The sequence below is a fragment of the Mobula hypostoma genome, chromosome 22 (assembly GCF_963921235.1).
Source record: "Mobula hypostoma chromosome 22, sMobHyp1.1, whole genome shotgun sequence".
Lineage (NCBI taxonomy): Eukaryota > Metazoa > Chordata > Chondrichthyes > Myliobatiformes > Myliobatidae > Mobula > Mobula hypostoma.
In genome coordinates, this window is record NC_086118.1 from 26,840,649 (window position 1) to 26,866,874 (window position 26,226).

The following is a 26,226-nucleotide window of genomic DNA, read 5'->3' on the forward strand; positions in this document are numbered from 1 at the left end:
TCAACAGGGCTGAGGTTTTATTTTGTACACTGCTTCCGCTCAACAGGACTCAGCTTCCCATGCTCCTTTTAATCTCATTGGAATTCTATAACAATCTCCTTTTAGACACAAGGGCTGTTTCTTCTTTTTTGACACTCCTTTGAAATCCTGTGAGAAATTGTTTTCCATGTTATATTTACCCTCACCAATAAATTAAGTAGCTAAAAAGTGCAAAAGCACACCTGCAATGGTAGTCTGTTAATTTTCTTCTTCTCAGCCCAGACATTATGGTCTCCTGGCTCCAAAAAAAAGGGAAGTTTTGTGCTGTAAAGTCATTGACATCAGTAATAATGACCCTCATAGAACAACACTATTAAGCTTTACTTATTAAGCTTGAGTTGTATGTTGAGAACACTGATCCAATATATCTCCCCAAAAAAAAATTACATTGAATCAGAGAAAATGCACAAGATATATAATGACCATTGGGCATCAGGATTCATGGGGCGAAGAAAAAGACTGGAATGTATTTTTTTTAATTTGTGCTGCTTTATGCCAGAATATTTCATGAATATTAATTTTGCTACTTCCTTTTAAGCAATTACAGATAAAACAAACTAATTTTCACATTAAAGCAACACATGCACAAAACTGCTGTTGAGTTTACAGAATTTTGTTGATTTTATACAGATAAAGCTCAGACTGTGTGAATCCATTTCTTAACATTAGCACTTATAAATTTCTCATGTACAATCTCAAGTATAGAAAGGTTTATTACAAAGTCAAAATGTTGTACAATTATTATTCATCCATGAGTTATACAGAATAAGATACCATTTTAGAATCATCTCTGGGCATCTGTTGTGGGAGTTCAAAATAATTGCCTTTTCTTGGTTCTAAATGGGTTTTGTGACTTAAAGTTTGCATTCTTGCCTCAATGATAAAGTAGGTATGTTCTTTACATTTGCAAAAGAATAAAATATTAAAGGTAGTTATTATATAAATTAATGACAAACATTAAGCTGCAAGGATGTGCAATTTTATAACACCAACAAATATGTTGCTCCCATATTCTTCCATGTTAATTTTGTATTGATAGATTGATATGGGAATAGTGTATATTGAGTGGAATACTTATTTCGCTCAATAATTTGGAGGCAATGAAACAACTTACACAATACTGGGCAGAGCTATAATGGCACCAGAAGTCAGCTTCTTCAAGCTCATCTACAAAAGGTTTAATTTCTTCCTTTAATGTCTTTCTTCCCCCCTTTCAAAATGGATGGGGTCCTGTCAGAGTCCTCAATCTATAGCTGCACTCAAACTGTGGTTCTTTATGGAAATGATTCCCATTCTCGGGGTTCACTGACCAGCTGTTTTTCCAATATGGCAAGGACGTAGCCTGGAAGGCGTGTGCACGTTCGGGGTTCTAAGGCTCTATTCCATTCTTGCGTCGCCAACTGAAGCGTCGCAGCAGAAAACAGAACATCGCAAGCAATGGGTCAGCTGTCGGAAGCTTCTGTACTCTGATTGCTGTCGCTGGTGGGGAAGAACTCAGGGGAAAAAAGTGGTGTGGCAGACTATAACGTTGCAATCAGCAAGTTTTTTTTGTTTTGTTAGTCTCCCCAACAAAGAAAGGTGTCGCTGCATGACATCTCTCTGTCCCTTTATTAGGGAGAGAAAGAGCCTGTCACATGTCGAATTGTCCGGTGAATGAGTAGTTTTTGTTGTACTGCAGATCATGGTCTCTTTGGGAGGGGGGGCTTTGCTATTGCTTGCTTAGTGGGTAGTGGGTGCTGATGCTTTTTGCTGAAATAAGTGGAGTGTTGGGAGGGTTGATGCTTTGCTGCTGCTTGTGCATGGGAGGGGAAGAAGTGGGGCTTGGAGTTCTAATGTTTCTGCAAAGAGCACGAATTTCAGGTTGTACAATGTATACATTCTCTGATATTAAATGGAAACATTTGAACCAATATGTTCAAAACCTGCAGGTACGAAAGAAAGACCAAACTATTTTTGAGGCCACTAAGTGTTTGCACTCAGAACACGTTACAAAACAACTGATGAACTTGACAGTTACAAAACTTTTTTAACTGAGTCAGCAGTTAATTGTCAGCAGCGCAACTACTGAACTTCAGAAGTGCACCTTTAAAATTAACAGATAATACCGATTTAAGAACTCACAGGACTCAAGTTCAAACCTAGAGGAACAGGATCAAAAAAATCTAACTTAAACTTCCACTAACTGATCCACCCAGAATTGCAGCAAAGCATTCCGTGGACTTAACATTGAATCAAGAGGTAGTCTTGTGGGTTCTCAATGTGAAGTGCTGTGTGTGTGCAAAGACAGATCTGAAAAGCACCAATGACTGTAAATGACATGCAGTTCCATTCATGATTTCAAGGTTAAATATAGATTTAGATCAATAACAATTTCCCTTCCACACCTTGAAAGTATTACAAGAACAGAATAGACCAGCACGTTCTAGAATTGAACTGTATTTGAGGAATTCTTCTTCTATCAATGAAGGTCTGCATTTCTCCATCTGAGATGATAACTTCTGACTTAATTATGACCTTGTTTACACAATATATTAATTTGAAAGCAAGCATGAACAACAGAAACATTCAAGTGGCTTGTGTTTTCCACATCTCCTCAGATTTATCTGAAGGGCTGGATAATTACATTATTCAAGTCTATATTTCTTGCAGTGACAATGTCATGGTATAAAACATCACTGACCGATGTTTTGTCAGCCAAATTGCACCTTTGACAGACACTGCCAATGTTCCTTCGAGAAATTCGGAACTGGGGTTCCAAAACTTGGCTCTCCAGCACCAGCAGACCTACCATTTGATGTCCACACTAGTCAGTGCCTCACTTAATACATGGTACTGTCTGTGCAGGACTTCATGAACTTTGGTGGAATTTCTTCCCTCCAACCATTCTTGGTAAAGCATTTGTACATGCAGATCAGTTTCTGGCAAGTGAACTGGTAGACTGCTGTACACATCCTCCATTTGATGAAGCAAATCCTTGTCCATTTTTCTACTTTCAGTCATGGCTTGACCTTTTCCATTGAGGCATCCTGTCAAACCAATAAAAGAAATAAGAAATCAATGAAAAAATGTTTTTATTTTGAAAATTGTTAAAGACAAAACCAATAACCAAGCTGCATGTTACAATCTAATTAACAATTTTTCCCTCAGTCTCAGTGTACCTACTGAAGATGAGCCAAGATGTACCAAGTCTCTGTTCAAAAGGAAGAAAGATTTGTGACTGTTACTAAATGGACATTTATTGTATTATATGTATTATACTGAAGCGTGAGATTTTTACCTTTTCATAACTCTACATTCTAAGCAAAATTGATTTCTTTTCTAAGTCACCCAAAAGCTGCAAATCATTGCATTTGGAATTAAGTAGCCAGTCCTAATTGTTCATCAACATTATCTAGTGTAAATGCGATAGCAAGTTTAATTGTTAGAACTATGTTGAAGAGATGCTTTCAATGAGACTTAAATGGCTGATCCAATATATGCGTCCCTATCAGTGCTACTCCAATTACAAACCGTTTGTATTTCTCTAAACTACTCTTTGATGTGCCCAAATGGTGTGTTACAGCTTTATTTTATTGACTAATGGATTGCATAAACTTAGTAAAAGCTCTTTTTGATCTGCATTTTTTTGAAAGCTGCACTAAAGTTATAAGTCGTAAACAAATTTCATACGAGAACACTACATTACATAATGATTACACTGAAGATGAATAAGCTCTTCTCTGGCTTCCAGCCGGGTACAGGTATCAACTTTCCCCAGCGTTTCAACAACAAACTCTGCCATCAACAGGGACGAGGTCTGGGCACGTCTGGTCCGGTGATATTCATACCCTGTCAGACAGACAATGGGGGTACAAATACCACTGTACTAGACGTGCCCAGGCATCATCCCTGATAATGGCAGAGTTTGTCATCAAAGTGTCAGTTAATACTTGCACCCGGCTGGAAGCCCGAAAAGAGTTTATCCATCATAAATGCTGGGAAAGCATTAGATCTTTTTTTAAAAAAATCATTGAACACGTTTTCTTTATTTCCTTTCAAGTAGCTGTGTTACACAAAGCAATACATTTCCTTTACGTTCTACAGGTGAATGTTACATTGTCCCCTACTGTTAACATGATCAGGGTTTATTACAACAGAAAATGAAAACAATTCAAATACCATAAAATTCAAAAATGGCACCACTATCTTTAGCATAAATATTTTTGTACTATCTGCAGTAATAAACTAGGTAACTTCATTTGAATGAAAACCTGTGAAATTTAGCTTAATAGCTATGTGGATTTATTCAATAAATAACAATGTCTGTATTACGTAGGGTACACTATCCTTCTACCTTCACACAAACCCAGGCAATGTCCACTGACAAAGCAATCAACTATTGGGAAAAATGGCACAGTTGGTGCTACTCCCCACCTTAATTATTATGTGCTTCAGAAAGAATGACTGAATTGCAATGAGAAACAAGCACCTTGGCTGATTTCACTATCAGAATTTGAGACATTAGGGTCAAAATACCTCAACTTCCAAACTAGCTAAAGTTAAACAAAGTAGTAAAGATTGAGAACGAAATTTGGTACTTGTTACATACATTGATACCCATAGTGGCTGTAGTTCATTAGGAGTTTGAAGAGTTTTGGCATGTCAACAAATACACTCAAAAACATCTACAGTTGTACAGTGGAGAGCATTCTGACAGGCTGTCTGGTATTTGGCCGGGGCGGGGGGGTGGGGGTGGGCGCGCTACTGCACAGAACCATAAGGAGCTGCAGAGGGTTGTAAATTTAGTCAGCTCCATCTTGGGCACTAGCCGACAAAGTACCCAGGACATCTTCAGGGAGTGGTGTCTCAGAAAGGCAGCGTCCGTTATTAAGGACCTCCAGCACCCAGGCCATGCCCTTTTCTCACTGCTGCCATCAGGTAGAAGGTACAGAAGCCTGAAGGCACACACTCAGCGATTTGGGAACAGCTTCTTCCCCCTGCCATCCGATTCCTAAATGAACATTGAATACCTTGGACACTACCTCACTTTTTTTTTTTATAAAGCATACAGTCTTTGTTTTTTTTGCATGCTTAAAAATCTATTCAATATCTGTATACTGTAATTAATTTACTTGTTTATTTATTATTTTTTCTCTTCTAAATTATGTATTATATTGAGCTGCTGCTAAATTAACAAATTTCACGTCAAATGCCGGTGATAATAAACCCGATTCTGATTCATTACCAAAAAAAGGCGATCAGAAATTTAGGTGAAACTTTCTGTTCTTAAGAATGCTAGAATAAAATAGATTCAACATCTATTTACTCAATTTAATTGTTAAGGACAAACAAAAAATTAGGAGTTGGCTATTTGACCCCTCAATCTTCATTCACCCAAAAGCCATGGCTGATCTGCCCTAGGGCTCCTCTCCTGTTTTCTGCTAAGTTCCTATAGACTTAAACTCAATAATTAAAAAATAATTGTCTTCTTTAAATGCCTCCACCATTCCAGATTCCCCAAGGCTGTAGAGAAAAACTCTGACGAAGGGTTTCCACCCAAAACATCACTGTTTGTTCATTTCCATAGATGCTGCCTGACCTGCTGTGTTCCTCCAGCATTTTGTGTGCTTTGCAAGGGAAATGAACAGTTGGCATTTTGGGCTGAGATCCTTCAAGACTGGAAAGGAAAGGGGCAGAGTAAAAGGAAAGGAGAGGGATAGGATCAGAAGCTGGCAGGTCAAAGGTGAGTCCAGGTGAGGAGGAATGTAGGCAGTGGGGGAGGGAGACAAAAGGGAATGATTTGAGAATATAGCAGATGACTGGTAGAAGTAGTAATGGAATGCAAAAGGAGAAATTTAATGGGGTACAACAGTGAACCATGGAATAAAGGGGAGGAAGTATGGAACTAGAGGGAGGTGACAGGCAGATCATGAGGGTAGGGCGCGGTCATCAGAAAACAGAAACATTTATGTTCACGCCCTCAGGTTGGAGATGAAATAAGAGGTGTTGCTCCTCCAACCTGTGACTGGGCTCTTTGTGGAAGTAGAAGATGCTGTGGACATGCATCCAGTGTGCCAATGGGAAGAGGAATTGAAATGTGTGGCCACCAGGATATCCTGGCTGTTGACCCTCGCAAAACAGGAGTTTCCATGAACTGACAGTACACAGAATATGAAAGTTGGCATTGCATTATAATATTTTCTCTACATTCAATGCTGGTCATCTTGTTATTAGAAGCCTTACTTCCCAGAATTCATTTTCCTTCAGGAGAATATTATTCCCTAGATAAAGCAGTAGAATAAAATAGGCTGATACACTGCTGTAGCACATTAAAATGGCTGAAAGAGAAATACATTACCGCCTGGACATGCAAGAACTTCAACAAAGTGGTAAGGAAATTTCCCTTTCTTCAGTTTTTGCACCATATTCTGAATATTCCTGAATCCATACGTGGCTGCGAATCGTAAAACAACCTCCCCGTCTTTTTCCAGCGTGACTTCTTGAAAGTCTTTATTCCTAAGCAAAAGCACAAACTTAAAGCAAACGGCATACAAAATAAACTAGACTATTCAAAATTTGAGAACTCCCCTTCACTTCAAAAGTAGACTGAATAATACAAGTACAAAATGTGATCAAAATTGAAGACAGTAGCTTCATTTACAGCGCTTCTGTGCTTATATTGTGTCCCCTTATGAGAAAATATTTTAAAAATATTTTAAGAGTATTCTAGTAAAAATATTACTGATAATTTTCCAGCAATATGCTGTTGGCAAGGTACTTCCACTGCAGTCAGTATAAAAATATCCAGCATCTTAACTACACTACACGACCACATACAGTAGCTAGTGTGCATTTACAAAATACATCTTTTGCCAAGTTACTCAGAAAGCACTTCCCAAACTCACTACCCTCATCACCAAGGAGGACAACAGCAGGCACATGGAGACATTACCACATCACATGAACGTGGATTTCTTGAACTTCCAGTAATTGCGCCCCCCCCAACTATTCCCCATTCCCATCTCATCTCATTACCTGCCCCTCACTTCCCTCTGATACTTCTCCCCATTCCCTTTCTTTCATGGCCTTCTGTCTTCCACCAGATTCCCCTTTCTCCAGCTCTTTATCTTTCACCAAATGACTTCCCAGCTCTTTACTTCACCCCTCCCTCTTTTCATTCATCATCTACTATCTTGTACTTCTTCCTCTCCTCCCCCCACCTTCTTACTCCCACTTCTCATTTCTTTTTTTCCAGTCCTGCTGAAGGGTCTCAACTCAGAACGCTGACTGTTTACTCTTTTCCATAGATGCTGCCTGGCCTGCTCAGTTCCTCCAGCATTTTGTGTGTATTACTTTGATTTCCAGGATCTGCATATTTTCTCTTGTTTGAGACATCACCACTTGCAAGTTTCCCTTCCAAGTCACAGATCCTGGTGTGGAAATAAATTGGCTGCCTTTCATTGCCACTGATTCCAATTCCTAGAATTCCTATTGTATCCAACAATACTTCACTGTTCAGGAAAACAGTCCTCTACCATCTTACTGAAGGCAATTAAAACTGGGCAATTACTGAGGGATTTGCAAGCAATGATCATATCCTGAAAAGGTGAATGAAAAAAATGGGACGCTGTACGCTAAACTTTCTGATACATATTGGAGAAAAATAAAAGTTTCACATTGCTGTCATGTACTCAGAAATTTTAGCCTGTGAAGTGTACAAATAGTCCCCAGGTTACAAATTCCCAATCTACATACAGCCCACAGTTACAAATAAGCTTTCAGGGGAACAGTGGGACACATTTGCTAACAGTTGCAAGGTTGCAGGAATTTTCTGCCACCTGGGAACTTGTTTATGGTTGCACTTCTGCATTGGTCAGGTCATGAACAGATCTGGGCAGGTCCTTTATGGGGTGCAAATCATTGTACTCTGTCACATGGTGGTGTTACTCTTGGTTTATTGAAGTCAATGATATTGGATTTCAGAAATACTTAAACATTTATAGCAATAATCAGCATAAAAAAAAACAATCCTATAATTCATGAACACAAACACGAGGAATTCTGCAGATGCTGGAAATTCAAGCAACACACATCAAAGTTGCTGGTGAACGCAGCAGGCCAGGCAGCATCTCTAGGAAGAGGTACAGTCGATGTTTCGGGCCGAGACCCTTCGTCAGGACTGCAGGACTCTCGGCCCGAAATGTCGACTGTACCTCTTCCTAGAGATGCTGCCTGGCCTGCTGCGTTCACCAGCAACTTTGATGTGTGTTGCTTGAATTCATGCCCAGGAATAGTCAAAATGAAAAGAAAGTTGCTGTATTTTGACTTTCCATGACCTAAAATGTGCTTGAATGGTTTTAATCCAATTGCAAATGAATATACACAAGAATTTCAAAGCCATCTACAGCACTAGAACAATTTCACTCAAGGATCAAGGACCGCTAGACTAAAGTGGAAACAGTTACACTGATTCAGAGGACAGTTTATTTACCTTGGACACACTAGGTTTGTTAAATTTGTTAGACTATCAATGAAAACAATTTTACAGTTTCTGTATAATTACAGCAATTTAATCCATTTGCAAATCTTCTCTATAGGAAAAGTTACCTGAGTGTTTTGTAGATAATTTCTTTCACTTCAATGCCAAAGATTTCCTTAGCAGCATATTTAAAAATGTGTTCCAAGAAGCCATCAGATCCTCTCCCATCATGCCTTGCAATAGCTACATCACTAATTTCTTCAAATCTGCACCAAATAATATAGGTTATAATGTTTCTCATTAACAATCAGTAAAATTTTGAGGAAAATTAGGTAGCTTACAAATTGTCTGAACGTTTCGGCTCCACGTCTGTTAGCTGGAAACCTTTTTGATCCATCATCTGTGCGACTTCACCTGAAACCATATTAAAAATAGAGAAATAATTTTTCAGATTGCATATTTAGATACAGTATAGAAGATAACTGTCAGATTCTTAATGTAATACAATGGATTGGTTAATGGGTGCAGCTGCTTATTTGTGACAACTCTTAAAGAACAAAAACTAATTGAGGAAATAATCAGGATTCCCTTTGTTTATTAAGAACACAATGTCACTTAATTGGGACAAGAGACTGTTGCCAAATAGTTTCTAACTAATTCCAGTTGAAGGTATTAACAATTGTCTTGAATGTTACAGTGAAAATGAAGATTTGGAGGATGCAATTGAAGGCAGTCCATTATCTACAGTAGGCGTCGATACTAATTTTATTTACAGACAAAAGAACATAGCAGTGTACACTGGACAAATTCCTCGGTCGATATCTATTAGGAACTAACAATTTTATAGTACAGCAGCTGTATTATTACTGTTCTGCATTGCATTTAAATATAAATAAAGGTTATAAAGTAATTAGGTTCAGGTGCTTTCAAACAATTATTGCAATAATTTCAGAATTCAGACAATAATGACTCCATCTTCTGACTCTTAACCAATTTCTACAACCTCTTGGTTGAGTTACCTAACTGAGTTTTTTGCTTTGTGGCTACCTGTGAGCAAGCAAATCTCAAGATTGTATAATTTATACACTCTTTGATAATAATGTACTTGAATCTTTTCATTGAATGTTGTTCAAAGCTTCTCTTGATTTCCAGTGACAACCTCTTTTTGACTTCCAAGGACAACAAATCTCAACAAATATTCATTTTTCTGAAATTATATCATATTTATCAAATTCTTCTAAACATGAGCTTCCAAGCTTTCACTTTCATTCAACGCACATTTGCTTCATCGAACAAACCTCACAGAAAGCTAATTGGCAGGTTAGTATTTAGTTGACATTCACCTTCAGTAGCTCCATCATACATCAATCCAACATCCACTTTTAATATCACCGTGGCTCCTCAGTTACTTTTGATTATGATTTTCTGGAGGAACATGCAACCTCACTAATGTAATCCAGCAATGTTACCAAAATGCAGTTCATCAGCAATTCATTTTTTTTCCTGATGAAATGATAAACCCCTGCTCTGTTTCATTAAGACCGGAGTGACGACTGGTATAAAATCTCTCCTGACCCATGAGAGCTCGACAATCTAGTCTTATGCACTGCTATGACGTTATTAACTCTGGAATGCAGGATAATTTATCTATTACTGGACTAAATCCACAAAAAAAAAAAAACCCACCAACCTCAGTCTACGGTATCTATTAGTTAGCTGAGGAGAATCAAGGCTCACTTGATTAAGCACTCATAACTTGCTGGCACAACTGTTGCACAGAACAGCCAGAACAGGCTTTATTTAATTGATATTACCAACGATATCTGAAAATTGCAGAACATTTGTAATCACAATTTTCATTAGCAATTATACCACATAGGGTCGAAGATTTAGATTATAGAAATATACCTTCATGGTAGAATAAACTACAAGATTAAAATGTGACATATTGTAAGAGTTCTTTGTGACCAGATGATTTAACTGGGGAGATTTATGTTCAGTGGAGGGCTTATTCACTGGTTACTTTCAAAATAAATCATTATTTACAAAAGGTGTTTCCCTCCCTAGTGGGAGCTTGCAAGATGGCGACTGTTCCCTTTGGAAGGCACAGCGGTAGAGCTGCCTACTGCAACGGGATCATATCACCACAGACTCTGCAGATTAAGTCAGGTAAAACGTAGGCCATATGCATAGGGGTAGTCTAGCATAGATGCCGCATTTCTTCAATGAGGTTTTAAGTATGTCCTAGAATATTTTCCATTGTCTACCTCATAAACCCTTCCCGTAAAATGAGTGTTTCCAGAATCTGGTGTTGGGCATGTAATTACGATATTGTTGTGCAACTAGGAGCACAATGAACAAAAATCTATTTAAATGATGAGTCATTTGCAAACTGATGCATACCTCAGATTCACTAATGGTGCACCAGGTGAAATTGGTGCCCTTCAACAAATTCTGAGTTGGCCAATCTGATTGCATTAGGTTCTGGTAAATGTATAGACAAGTACCTGGTGGGTGGCTTGGACACGTTAGGCCAAAGGGCCAGTTTCTGTGATGTACAGCTATGACTGATACAACTTGCTTTATTACAAGTGGTTCAAATCTTTGTAGGCCTTTATATTCAATTTTCCCTTTAACATCGAGATATGTCCGAAGTCATTACGAATGTGGCAGCCTGTGTGCATGGAAGCAGGAAGGTGAGTAAACAGTGGGCTGGTTCTGGATTTAGTTTCAGGAAACAAAGCTGATTAGGTGCATTGTGTGTCAGTGGGAGAACCCTTTAAAGTAGTGATCACAGTTCATAAGGTCTCAGATGAAATGGGCACAAAGGTCACAAATTGATACACAGCCAGGTTTACAAGGCTAAATCAGCAAACGTGAATGTGGAAGTTATTAGTCACAGATCAATAGGAGACATGAAATGATTCAAAAGGGTCAGACTAAACATTTCCCCCAACAAAGAACAAGGAGCAGTACAGGCCCCTTGGCCATAATATTGTGCCGATCTTTTAACCTACTGAGATCAATCTAACCTTCCTTCCCAGATAAACCACCACGTGTCTAAGAGTCTCTTAACTGTCTCCAATGTATCTGTCTCTACCACCACCCCAGGCAACATACACCATAGACCCACATCTCTAAAAAAATACCCGACCTCTGATATTACCCCTATATGTTAAGATTACAAGTCCTCATATTAGTCATTTCTACTACAGAAAAAAAAGTGTTTGGCACCCACTCTAGCTACGCCTCTCATCTTATACACCTCCATCAAGTCACCTCTCATCTTCCTTTGCTTTAAATCCCTAGCACACTCAAGCTATCTTCATAAGACATGCATTCTAAACTGGGCAGCATCCTGGTAAATATCCGCACTCACTACAAAGCTTCCAGATCCTTCCTATAAAGAGATGTCCAGGATCCAATACAATACTTCAATGTGGTCCAACGAGAGTTGTATAGAGTTGCGACATTACCTCCTGGCTTTTGAACCAATCATCTGACTAATAAAGACCAATTTATGCCTCCTTAATCACCCTATCAATTTGTGTGGCAACTCTGAGGGATCCGTGGATGTGGACCCCAAGATCTTTGTCCCTCCACACTAAGAATCCTGCTATTAATCCTGTATTCCTTCTTCAGGTTCAACCTTCCAAAGTGTATCCTTTTGCACTTTTCCGCATTGAACTCCATCTGCCAGTTCTCAGCTCAGCTCTGCACCCCATCGTTGCCTCAACCAACTTCAAGATAGACTGTCAGTTCCAGTACACAAGTGTAAAGGAGAATAAAATAATTGTTACTTCTGATCTGATGCAGCACAAAAAGCAAACAAAAACACATTAAATATAAATACATAAGATGGCTTGAATACGTAGATTCATATATATCAAGTTGGACAGGTCGGGTCTGGTAAATTTAACAGAAAAATGCCAAGTGTAATTTAATACAGGTGTACAAAAGTAAATCCATTGTAGTAGTGTGATAAGGCAAAGAAAGGGCAAGATATTCAGTGGTATGAGGAAGGACAATCAGGTCTATAATGTGGTGAAGGAGTTATCCAAGATGCTTTCATTCATTAGCAGAGGCAGAAAATATGAGGACAGGAATATAACTGGACAAAAAGGCCAATTAGGCCAAAAGCCTGAATACTGTGATCAGTTCTGGTCATCACAGAAAATGTAATTGTACAGAAGGTGCAGGTGAGATTTACTATAATGTGGCTAGGACCAACATGTCCAACCAACACTGCTGCTCTGGTTCTCTCATCCTTATTGAAGTGCGGTGCCTTGGTCTGCACATAGTATTTAACAGTGGTTTCTATTTTATAGCCCTGGCATCATCTCCTGTTTTGTGTTCTATGCCTCGGTCAATGAAGTACTCCTACTTCAGTGCCTTATCATCCCATCGTGTTACCTTTAGCAAATCAAGGCTGTGCAATCCAAAATCCTCTTCTTCCTCTACACTCCTCAGTATTATGTTTTATTGTTCATTTTCTTGCCTGTTTACCTTCCCCACATGAAGGCCTGCACAATGCTCTGAACTACTTAGGTCCACCCAAGTATTCAACTGGTCTCTCTTCCTCACTTCCCAACACTGACATTTTGGCATCATCAACAAATTTCTTAATTGTGCTTCCTGCAACCCCACTGCAATCAACCCTCTAGTTCCTGAAGTTCATTTCAGTAATAATCCTTGACTTTCTGGTAACGACCAACATTTAATCCAAATGAGAGAAAGACCAAGCTGAGAGAGGGAAAAGATTATAAACAAATTGGAAAGTTTACCTAGAAGTTCAAGAGCATCATACTTTTTCCACCAATAACAATTCTCCCATATTATACAACCAAAGTTTGTTTTTTACCCCCCTAAAACAACCCCACAAAAATCATGCAGGTACTTCCAGGTGTGAGCCATTTCAGTGTGCCTAATGTGATTGTGCATCATGGTAACAATGTGATGTGCAACACTCCTTTTAGAGTACTCTGGGGAAGTTGCAGCAGATTGCTTGGGAGCACCCAGTATCCTGGGATAACATGGACCTCCCAGCAAGCCTGCCAAGTCAGTTAATAACTTACCTTCAACATATCCATTCCAATAACACTTATCACCCAATAACCCCTCAACCATCACCATGTTATGTTGTACCAGTGATCTGAGTCCAAGTGCTCAACCCCTTTCCTCCCACCTCCAAGTCAGCTAATAAATGTTGGTACATCAGTTACCACCTACAACTTGATAATCCACGAGATGGGTTCCTCCCCTACCTCACACCAGCCAACTAAAACCTAACCTCCGAACTGAAACCCTGATGTTTTTTTCCCAGTAACATCGTCCAAACAATTCAAATCATCAATAGTTAACCTTGATTGGCTGTATTTTATGTATATTGTGCGATTAAAACACTGTTGTGGATGGTTTCAAGCTCCGCTACGAAAGGAGGCGGGTTGGGCATGGGGCTAGCAATCCCATCCCATAAAAGCCCAGTGCCACAGAAATGCCTACAAAAGCAACAAAGGCCTCATCCCTGAGGGAGGAAGGATCTTTGAAGATGGACTACGCCTGGGAATAATTTGAAAGACTCGCCCAAGACAGGACTCGGTGAGCTGCTGTCGGCAGCCTACGCCCCACTAGGGTGAAGGGCTATGAAGAAGATGCCATTAAAACAAATGCTAACTTTAAAAAAACATTTTTGCTTCTAACATGGAGTTTCACATATTTCAAATATCTTCCATAGCAACACAAGTCAGATACCAAGTTGGCTTATTAATTTTACAATCAATAGTTTGCACTTGCCAGTTATTTTCCTTCAGGGTGCACCTGCTTACAAACTGTTCATCTCTAATGTTTTCTACTTTTTATCAAAAGTATTGACATTACCTGAAGTTAGTACACAGTCAACATCCTGTATCTTGCAAACACTGTTGTAAAAATCTTCCCCTAGTGCCTCTAATTTTTTGTCATAACAGGGAGTAATGACTGCATGGAAGATCTTCTCAGGAGGGAGATGCTGAAAAAACAATTGTAACATGAAGGACAAAAACCAAAATATCTTTACAGTTTGAGCGCAACAAATAAAATTATTTGTCTCAATACCACACTTATCCAGGGCTACAATAAAACAAAGTTATGAAAGCCATGCAAAGTCATTTACAATTGGTTATACCTAATACCTCAAAGGTTTCTATTGTAAAGAAACACAGATTTAGTCCTGACGAAGGGTCTCAGCCTGAAACGTTGACTGTACCTCTTCCTATAGATGCTGCCTGGCCTGCTGCATTCACCAGCACTTTTTGTGTGTGTTGTTTCAAAATTTAAATATAGGAACCCAATTTTACAAGGTGGCCACAGAACTTTCTTGCATCAGTAACATTGTAATATTTCCCCAAACTAGTTATTTTTCTGCATTAGAGTCTATCATATGCTGTTTTAAGAATATACAGTCATGAAGAATGATCTTGGCCCGAAACGCTAACTGTTTATTCATTTCCATAGATGCTGCCTGTCCTGCTGAGTTTCTCCATCATTTTGTTTGTGTTACACAGTTTAATAACGTGCTTTTTTAGCACCCTATTTCTGGTCAAATTTAATGAATGCTTCAGAAAGATTAGCATGCATTAAGTAGACAGTTTTTAATTATCCTCCATTTTGATGATTACGTCAGTGCTTAATTTTCAGTAGGTATTTGCTATATCTTAGAATTACACTAGTAAAATTGTTTATTTTTTGACAAATGCTGCTGTTATATCCTTCAGCACATAGTGACTGCTGCAAATAGTTGCCATCTGCAGCACTACAGGAGAGTGCCTTAAGCAACCTACGTGAAGGAGGTCATTAATCTTGTTCACAACCCTCTTGCGTATCTGGATATGCAGCAAGAAACAATTGGATAAGGGATATACATCAAAGTTGCTGGTGAACGCAGCAGGCCAAGCAGCAGACTGCACCTCTTCCTATAGATGCTGCTTGGCCTGCTGCGTTCACCAGCAACTTTGATGTATGTTGCTTGAATTTCCAGCATCTGCAGAATTCCTGTTGTTTGTGGATAAGGGATAGTTTGGCACATTCACATCAACACATTGGATCAAAACAGTGGGCTTTTTTTTTTGTTCACAGATACAGCAGAGATTGTTTCAGTTTTGAAACCTGCATCTCCAAGGACTGGTCAAGTGAGTGATATTGACTAGGACTGCAGGAGAATTTAATACCCTACTTAGATAGCATCAGAAACTTACTATGCAGTTGTCATAAAGGCTAACATTACAAAAATGTACTACTTTCACCTATTTACCTGCTTTTTAGCAAAATAGTCTTTTATCAGGGATCCCATGACTTGATGCGGGGATTTGGCAGTGCAGATGTGTGGAAGTACAAGGCTCCCCAGGGCTTTTTCAGCATAACGAATCCAACCTGCAATAGAGAAGCACTGAACTGTATAATCAATAGTTGCATAACCTTTCTACACTTGCTCCAATTCTGGGAAATAACAGCATTCCACCTTCACATTTTCGTTTTGTTTTAAATTAGCTGCTCGCACAAATTATTAAAAAAGGCATTGCTTGAAATGTAAAGTATTACTTCCTTACTGTAAAATAATCTATTGCTATTAGTTTGAGTTTATAACTGGGATGATTGGATATTTGGAAGAAACTTCAAAGCCTTTCTCTTCCTGTGTTTTACTGGATTTTATATCCCCCTTTGAAACAAGGACTTCCATTAAAACTACCAGTTGATACTTAAACTTTCTGCAAGCCTCAAAAGAAAGTGAAAACAATGCAAACCAAAATAGTACATTTTGAAGGTTCAGTGTAATATTTTAGATTTTGGAAAGAATTATATTTTTTGCACCAAATCAATTCTGCCATATTGTGTTAAACTTAATTATAGGGGCAATTCAATTTTAGTCATCATTGCTAAAATTCAAATACTTTATATTTATATAAAGATTTCAAATAAATTTACAATACATGCCTCACATAAACAGTGAAGAATGTACAGTTACTGTAAGTCACAATTTGTACAAATATGTACTACATGGAACTAAGAATCACATTCACTACAGTTTTATCAGACAAGGATAGACATATACAAGGGTACTGGTAAGAGTTGTCCCTTTCTTGAGGTAATGTCCTTTTTTTTTTAAATGGTTTAGTTGATGGATAAACTGCACTGTACACTAGTCACCCACTGCATGGTCTCACCTCAGCTGTTAAACACCTGAAGTAATGCAAAAGAATCTTCCACCACAAAGCTACTCAACTACAATGGTAGATGTTACCTGTGCCCAGGTACCACATAGCACCACAGGCATCAGTCTGTGGCGATCCATCTGGCAGAGAAATGGACTCCTACCAGACCTCACTGCCTTTGCCCCAAGCTGGAAGGTTGTGAATTGATACAGTGAAGTGGTGTACTCAAATACCAGTGAGCACAAAGAGACCATACACCAACAAATGACCATTCCATTCTCAAGAATTGTCTCTGAACAATACAAGTGTTGCTAACACCACATTTGTGTTATATAATCACTGGAAAATATGAATTTGATAGCTGGACACAAAAGTAAGTGGATTATATTCACCCAGACAAGAGGGTAGATTGAATCACATTGACTCAATTTGGACCCATGCTCCTAAGACTTGAAATGGAGCTCAGATTGCGAGTGTATTATTGTTAAACCAACATGACATTGTTGCTGTTGCTTACAGCTTTGAAACGGATATCCAAAATATCATCTTTGAATAAGCCAATTGATTTTATTCCTCTGATCAATACAATTTTATAATTGGGATCTGTAACACAAACAGTAATGAGTAAAAATATTGGGTATAATTAATCATTTTCCTAGGTTTTGCTGTTGCAAGGAGGAATTGAAGCTGGTTGTGAGATTGATTTATACACATGAGTTTGCACATTCACTTTCATCTGTAATACAAATCCACTCTATATGTTACCAACAAATTTGTCAAGGGAAGTCTTTGGTAACAAGTTCTGAGCTTGTCAACAATGCCTGTGTCTATAAAGGAGCATGAAGTATTTTGAATCAACACAAGCAGAAGGGCATGTGTAAGTTTAGATCCCACTCAGAAACTAATGTTAGAACCGGGGTTACATTACTACAGTCTGTCATGGGCAATCACAAGATTCATCTCAATGTAGAATGCTTGGAGATTTTTAAGTTATCAGTAATGTTATACTCTGGAGAATAACAAACTTGTGTCACATCTGCAAATGTTAAAACATACAGAGAGAAAAAAAAATCAATATAATTATGTTTACCTATCACCTATTTAGACAATAATCACTGATGAAAGTTGTACTACGTAAAGAAATCCAAAAAAAAAGCAGCATTTTCAACACAGAATCCACTATAGCTTGATATTTCCTTCTAGATGGTAGGTTTATTGAAAAAAAAATCAGTCTCTGAATGCAATACATCACCAGGAAGGTAATTTGTTAATCTCCACTGCAAGTTCCACAAGATAACTAATATTATAACTGATTTGGGAATTGCAAGGCATCTGACTGCAAGTCTCTACAAACGATCGCAAAGACTTTGCGAAAATCATCGGGGTGGCTGTACACCCAATAGAGATATTTATCAGCAGTGCTGCATACACAGGGCCCTTGGTATTGTCAGTGATCCCTCCCACCTACCCAACCATCTCTTTGACTCCCTACCATCAGGCAGGAGGTACCATACCATTAGGACAAGAACTGTTAGGATGGGAAACAGCATCTTCCACCAGGCTGGAAGACTTCCGAGCTCTGTCTCCATGCATGAATCTCATCATAAGTATGATCATTTATGAAGTGCCAGTGGCATTATACAGTTCACTTTTAAAAAAAAACTTGTATCATAAATGCACCTAATTAGTGGTAATATTACTTTGTGTTATGTGTGTGAGTTATATGTATTGTGTAGTGCACCTTGGTCCAGAGAAACGTTGTTTCATTTGGCAGTGTACATGTGTACACTTGAACGACAATACACTGATCTTGAACCAAATATATCTCGGATGCTCGGTAACATGTTGTACACCCTACTCGTAGTTTGTCAGAGGAAGCAGTCAGAAGAATTGTAAATTAAAATTACCTCCACCCCATGTAGATCTCTTTAAAAAGAGAAAATAATTTTAAAAGACCTTCAGCAAACATGTACATTTACTGCTATGTTAAAAGAAAATAAAGGACAAGTAATGTAACAGAATTTAGTTCCACACTAAACTTCAACTTAAATTTTCATTCAAATTTAAAGGAAGGTTAATTGTTTAGGATCAACATGAAGTTCTTATATTTAAATTGCAGATAAAGGAACAGTGAATCTAACAACGCAGAGTATTCCTTCTGGTCATATTCTATCAACTGTGCTGGTACAGTGTCACTGTGTTTCAATTCACCATTCATTTAGTTCGGTTTTAGTTATTTGCAGACATTGCACAACATGAAACAGTAGATATCATATGACCCAGTTTCAAGAAACTGGGCTAAACACCAGAAATCACTATCAAACTCTAATACTAATAAGCAATTTCACTGAGTCATCCTCTATAGTCCAGTTACATAGGGAAGGAGAATAAGGGGGTTTTTGTTATCAACATTTAACAAAACAGAAATGGTTATTCATTAAGCTATTTTTAAAACTGAAGTTCAGTGAGTTCACCCAAATTAAGTGTTTTTTTTTGGGGTAAATAAAATCCTACTCTATAGGCTCTTTGATTTATCGTCTGTTCCCATCCAAACCCCTCCACCCACTGAGAAACTGCTATTCATCAGGAATTTCCACTTCTATGTAGAGAGAGCATCAACATTTTATCCAATTGACAGCATTTGAGGCTGGATCCTTGAATTTAAAGAGACAAGCAACATCATAAATGCTAAATAAAGCAGGAAAGACAACCAAGGCTGCTGAGATCAAAGCCAGTTGCCACCGCCCCCCCAGGTAAAATTTAACTTTAACTGTCAGTAATAAGAAAATCTAAGATTTTAAATTGTTCTTTTGAAAATCTTACCAAATTTGAGTAATATGACAAAATCACTTGCTTAATACTATAAATAATGTAGAATAATTGTGGAGACATTGGAGATACAGTGAGAAGATTATGACTTAATGGAAATTTTAAAAATATATTATACTGAGAGGGAAATCACTTGTTGGTTTGAGAGTCACTGATAAAAGATCATCAATTTATAATTACCAAGGGAATATAGGAGCTTGGTTAAATTTCTTTAGCATTATTAGGAGCCCAAAATTGTTTGCCAAAATAGAAATCACTCCATGATTCAAGTGAAGATTAGAAAAATAAACTGCTGTGGGAAGAGAGCAGGCTCTCAGATTTGGATTGCTGCAATCATGAACTGGCAGCTACACAAAGGGCAGAATGGACCCTTTCTCTGCTAAACATTTATAATGTGCTGCTTTCACATTTGTAGAGTAAACTTTGGTTGTAATGCAGTATTTGCAAATTTGTTGGTATAGTCACCTTGCATTAGTAGGCAACTTGATAAAAAACCACTTTAAATGCAACTTACCTGACAATTATTTTTCCAAAGCAACACACAAATCCTGGAGGAACTCAGCAGGCCAGGCAGCATCTACGGAAGAGTAAGCTGCTGACATTTCAGGCTGTGACCCTTTTTCAGGACTAAAGAAGGGTTACTGAAACGTTACTGTTTACTATTTTCCATAGATGCTACCCGACCTGCTGAGTTCCTCCAGCATTGAGTGTGTTGCTTTGGATTTCCAATGTCTGCATATTTTCTTCTGTTTAGCAATTATTTTTTCAAGCACATTTTATAAAATTAATCACGTGATATCAGTCATCATATAAGAATACTGTGAGTTGACACATACATTAATGTGACAGATGGGAGAAGGGAAGACAACATTTATACATAGATAGGATTGCTCTACTTGGTGGCATCAAAAAATGGCAACATTAAGCCTACTCTAGTTTTTGTTGATGTTCACCAGGCACTCCCACTAGCCACTTACTGCAACCATAAAACAACTGCAAACAACTACAGAGTTTAAAGAAAGTTTGAGGCAAGTTTTATTTTGGAAGAAATACTAAGTGGTAGATGCCTGGAACACAGCACTAGGGGAAGCGGTGAAACAGATACAGGAACAATGTTAAGCATTAAGGGAACTTAGGTGGCACATGAACAAGTTTGGAATGAAAGGATATTGTGTTTAGGCAGATGGGATCAGCTTAATTTGACATTATGATCGGCACATCAAAGGCAGAAGTTCCTGAGCTACACCACACTATGTTCCACCGCTTATAATAAGAGGGTGGACTAGGTTTTAGATCTATGGTACAATGAAACTTGGCTTTCAACACTAATTATTAAGTTTATGATGTGATTTTATAGATGGATTATGGAATATCTTGTTGAAGGATTAGATCAGTAAACTACACTACTGGTTATTTCAATCCCAATTTAAAAGCCACTCCTTTACTGAAAAAAATGCAATCACAGTAATTTGGATGAAGTTATTTGTCTGTTAGCTCAGAAACAACACGCAAAATCAGATATAATGCATAAAAGTGAATTACCAGGGCAAGCAGAGGCAAACATTGGTAAAGCATGTTGGTTTTGGCTTCTCTGGTAAAAGCGCTGAACAAATTCTCTTTGACTCTCGAGAAGACTGAAATCAGCTGCCAATATCATATTGAAGACATAATGAACCCCTGAAAAGAACAAATTGCATTGATTATCAGCAAAAAAAAAAAAAAAAATCCTTCTACTGGAAGTATTTTTCTATCACATTGTATTCCAGCATCTTTTTTTAAAAAAATCAGATTTATAGCAGATTTGATATTTTAACTCTCAACAAGATTTGACTGAATGTTTTCTTTCCACAGATCTGGATAGCATCCTCACTGTTAAGTAGTGCCCAAAGGGTAGCTCAAAGAAAGCATCTAACCTCAGATGCATAGATTAATGCATGCACATTTTTCTGCCAATATAGAAATTAAACACTAAGAAACCATTTCACTGTAACATTGATTTTATTCCAGCAACTCAAGTTCCCAAGTATATACCATAAAACACTGCCATTAACATTGTGTACTCCACATTTTGTGTACAATTCCAAACTGATTTAAAACACTTTAGTAAACAAACAGTGATGCCAATAAGTTATCCAATCTGAGCAACATCTGATGCAGTAAGCTTGCACCAACTCACTTATGCTCAGAGTCAGCACACTTGCATACATTACCTGAACTTTTACAGATTTGTCTTCTCAGAGAAATTCTGCTTGAAAACATGAGTTGAATCTAATTTTCCACTTCAAAGTTAAACAGCTTTAGTTTACATCTTTATGTCGCATTTTAAAATGAAGTTTGATTAAAAATAAGACAAGCTAAATATTACTTACCGATGCTTTTCAAGAATCCAGAAAGTCTTTGGGTTACATCAGCAACATTTATACAGTGCTTAGCAGCAAAATAGGGCAGTGACTGAGGGGAAATTGAAACTACCAGCACTTTATGTTTGGACTCATCACATCTCTGTGGAAAAGAATGGGCAAAAATTACTAAGATCCGTTTATTATAACTTGTTGATTAACTTATGTGCATTGCAGCTAGGTGCATAGAGTACTTACCGAACAAGTGAAGGCTGTGAAAGGCAAAATCCAGGATGAGGTTTTCAGTAATTGCGCCAAAGAGTCAAACGGCAAAGGAAGGAGCCAATCAGCCCACTTCACTCATTGTGCCCAATTACACTAATCCCATTTGCCCACATAGGACTGTATCCCTCAATAAATTGTCCATCTCAGTGCATATTAAACATGGTTGGGATGCAGATATTTTACAGGAAGTCATCAGCATGGATCCTCAAGACAATGCCAATTTGAATACGACATTATGTATCTAATTTGATTGGGGCTGAGCAGTCGAGGAAGAAACCGGCAAGGGACAGAGATATGCCTGTATCAGTCATGTCCAACATAATGAGAACTGGCAAAAATTATGTTTGTAAAAAGTGTTGTTTGTATGCTCTCTATGCAATAAATTTGGGGGATACAGTAAATGCCCTTGCTACTCCCAGCAGAGTATTGGAGGGAAAAAATCTACTAGGTGTCCTTATTCAGATTTGAGTCCAATGAATCTGCCACTGACTGAAGCAAATACAAACTGGACCAGGCCCACATGCAGTCAAACAACCTGGCAATTTTGCACAACTTCCTTCAGGGAAGAGTTTAAGTGCTGGAATTCTCTTCAAGCAAGAGCAAAAATAAAAAATCAATCGAGCAAAGTAAATTGATGTTTATGCTTACTGCATGCATTGAGAAGTTAAAGAGAGTTTACTACATTCAGTGACATTACTTGACTACACAATTGCTTGATGGAAACCCTTCAACACCCTGGCAAGTGCAATAGTCAAGTTTTCCTGATGAACAGGTGAGAAACACATTCACTAGATTTCCATTTGAGGTGAAAACGAAGCTCCATACATCAGTTTAATAAAAAACAAATAGTTATTTCCTAACATTGCAAGGCATTGAGTCACTGAGATTTTACAAATACTTCCTTGTATGTAGTAACATGAGAATAGCTGACATCTATTCATTATAAATTGAATCCTTTTAACTTGACTTGTAAGAATTACTTAATTGCTTCTTCCAGATTTTAATGAGGAAATGCTTACGAATTCTATTTACATTATGTAGTACTGTACAAATGTTTCAGGCACATAAATATAGCTAGGGTGCTTAAGACTTTTGCATAGTATGGTAGTAATTTATTATTGCACTGTACTGCTGCCATAAAAAAATTAAATTTTAATTACATGTGAGTGATGATCATTCTGTAATGATCAGTAAACCAATTGTTTGGAATCAAATGATCTTGCCTGGTGTCTCAGAGCTGGGTGTGTCTGCACCCATTCGCACCCCCCCGGGCCACTTGTCCTACATCCCTCCCGCAGTTCTCCACCCTCACCATTCCCAACATCTTCTGTTCCCGCTAGATTTACAAACTCGCTCTCCACTCCATGTTGACAAATGCTCCACTGTGCCAAAATCTTGGGCACCCTAGCTATATGTGCCTATCCGTATATTACCCTGCGAAAGTACTTCTACAAAGTGTTGCTGGGGAAGGAGTTACAGAATTTTGATTGGACAATTATGAGAAAAATGTAAAACAGGGACCTGGATGAAGAAGTATCATCCACCAATTTACCCATTCTTTAAGACAGCATTCATAGGTTTCAACTGAGTTGACATTTGAGCAGGCTGAAATGCTGAAGCAGCCTTGGTAATGAGTGGAGTACCATTGGCTTTAACGCTGTTGGTCCAGTTGAGAGACTATACTATGTTTTTCTTAATAGGCATCTTTTAATATCTTGTCTGCCTCAGGAGAGACAACTGGCCTATATTAAGAATGTATTCCTACTTGCCTGGCACTTCCAAAATTATCTCCTCTCCCTTCACCAGCCAGCTCCCCCTCACCGCACCCCCATCTCCTGTCCCCAACCACCGGGCCGTGGACTGGTACCGGGCCACAGAGCATGTGCTACCGGGCCGTGAGGAAACGATACGAGTCAGTTGCACCTTTCCTCATTCCCTGTCATGCACTGCTAAACTTGAACATAGGGTTGCCAACTGTCCCGTATTTGCCAGGACATTCCGTATATTGGACTGAATTGGTTTGTCCCGTATTTCCCCCGCTAAGGTAGAGCGTTCCTATGAAACCTTTCGTGCTGAAATGGCGTGAAGCGAAGAAGCAATTACCATTATTTTATATGGGAAAAATTTTTGCGCTTTCCCAGACCCAAAAACTAACCTAACAAATCATACCAAATAACACAAAGCCGAAAATAAATAACACTAACATATAGTAAAAGCAGGAATGATATGATAAATACACAGCCTATATAAAGTAGAAATAATGTATGTACAGTACAGTCAGGAAGATGAAGGCAAAACCGATTTGTTGGGGGGGGGGGAACAATCGGCACGTACGCGCATATCACATGCACACGTCACGCGCCCGCGCAAGGCTTCATGGTAGTCTTTCCTGGGGTAAAGTGTCCCGGGATTTGACTGCTACTTTTGTCCGTTATTTGGGAGTGGGAAAGCTGGCAACCCTAGCTACAAAAGACATGTTGAGGTGAGTTTAACCCTGCTTGAACACCCCCCCCCCCCCCACCACCACCGGGTCGGCCGGTCCGCAAGAATGTTGTCAATATTAAACCGGTCCGCGGTGCAAAAGAGGTTGGGGACCCCTGCTATTGAAAGTGAATATTCTGAAAGGACTGACTTTGTAAACACAGAATCAATTCATTGTGTTAGCCTGTAGCAAGTCATCCAGCCTCACACTTTGCTTGCAGCTACAGGTTGTGTGGTGCTGGATAAAGGCTGCCACATACTCAGGGGTGGGGTTCTGCATCTTTTGCAATATTCATTTTATCACTGCAAGGAAGAGGTCAGGATAACCTCCACCTACATGAAAAATAATTTGACAGTATTGTTTAGACAGCTGTCAAAATGTTACTGAAATGCTTCTAATTATTTCACTCCTTATAAAAACCCAAGCTATTTTTAAAAAATCCTAACATACCAAAAAAAAATCTAGAGAAGCTGTTACATATTGCAGACATATCTGCAGCCAGTTTCCACTAAATTCTTTGCCTATACCATATGTAACCAGATCCAACCAGAATTCCCAGGTTAGTGCTGGGCAATCTATACAACTTCATGCTTCACTGCTGTACTCCATAAAGGGACGAGCAAACAAGTCTTAGCATCACACATTTTCAGGTATTTATAAAAATCTGCATGTGTGGAAACTCCCAACATTACTGGTAACTGTTCAGGGAAATAGCAATATTTCTGCACAATATCTGTTTGGTATACTGTCAACTGGCATAAATTAAATGCTTGATATTCTGAGACTTCAAGAGCTTTGCCCTGCTAACTTTTTTTTAGGCATCCATTAGTCTCAAGAGACCATGGATTTGCGCCTTGGAAGGTATCCATGGAGCAGGCCTGGGCAAGATTGTATGGAAGACCAGCAGCTTCCCATGCTGCAAGTCTCTCCTCTCTATGCCACCGGTGTTGTCCAAGGGAAGGGCATTAGGACCCATACAGCTTGGCACCGGTGTCGTCGCAAAGCAATGTGTGGTAAAGTGCCTTGCTCAAGGACACATGCTGCCTCAGCCAAGGCTCGAACTAGCGACCTTCAAATCACTAGACGAACGCCTTAACCACTTGGCCAAGTGCCATCCCTGCTAACTAATACATCACTAAACTATCACTACTTTTCTTATACACAATATACTATAAGCTCAAATATTTACTGTTACCAATTTATGTTCAAGTTATAAACTACATGATCTATTTTACACACTGCAAATTTACAATTACATATTCTGTACCTGACATCATCTGTGATTTGAGCACAATCAATACAATGCACTTACATTTAACGCAAAATTATCTGTATAGCATGACGACAAACAAATTTCCAACATTCAAACAATTATTGGCCATCTTTGACATAACCACACCAATTCATTACATACTGGCCCACAACCATCAATACTTGAAAGTCATTGATCTTGGAACAATCACTTCAAGTCAACTAAATTGGATAGAAACATTCAAGTGGCTTTTAAGACAATTAATTTCTGAGCTTAATGGTTTGCACCATCAAAATAAAAATGGAGCTGAAATGCCAGCAATGGAGATTTTACTTTGGATCACACTCAGATACTAT

General features: G+C 38.5%; 1 protein-coding gene across 2 annotated transcripts in view; it reads right to left on the reverse strand.

The window, feature by feature from the left end:
• Positions 1-496: 496 nt before the first annotated feature.
• narf (nuclear prelamin A recognition factor) overlaps positions 497-26,226 on the reverse strand; it is a 29,056-nt gene continuing 3,326 nt past the window's right edge. For both annotated transcript variants that reach the window (XM_063074332.1, XM_063074331.1), the window contains exons 5-12: positions 21,882-22,014; positions 21,055-21,189; positions 15,786-15,904; positions 14,375-14,504; positions 8,839-8,911; positions 8,626-8,763; positions 6,377-6,534; positions 497-3,065 (exon numbers count right to left, since the gene is read on the reverse strand). In XM_063074332.1, the coding sequence (XP_062930402.1) occupies positions 2,824-3,065; positions 6,377-6,534; positions 8,626-8,763; positions 8,839-8,911; positions 14,375-14,504; positions 15,786-15,904; positions 21,055-21,189; positions 21,882-22,014 (1,128 nt within the window). In that variant the 3' untranslated portion in view covers positions 497-2,823. The remainder of the gene's footprint in view (positions 3,066-6,376; positions 6,535-8,625; positions 8,764-8,838; positions 8,912-14,374; positions 14,505-15,785; positions 15,905-21,054; positions 21,190-21,881; positions 22,015-26,226) is intronic.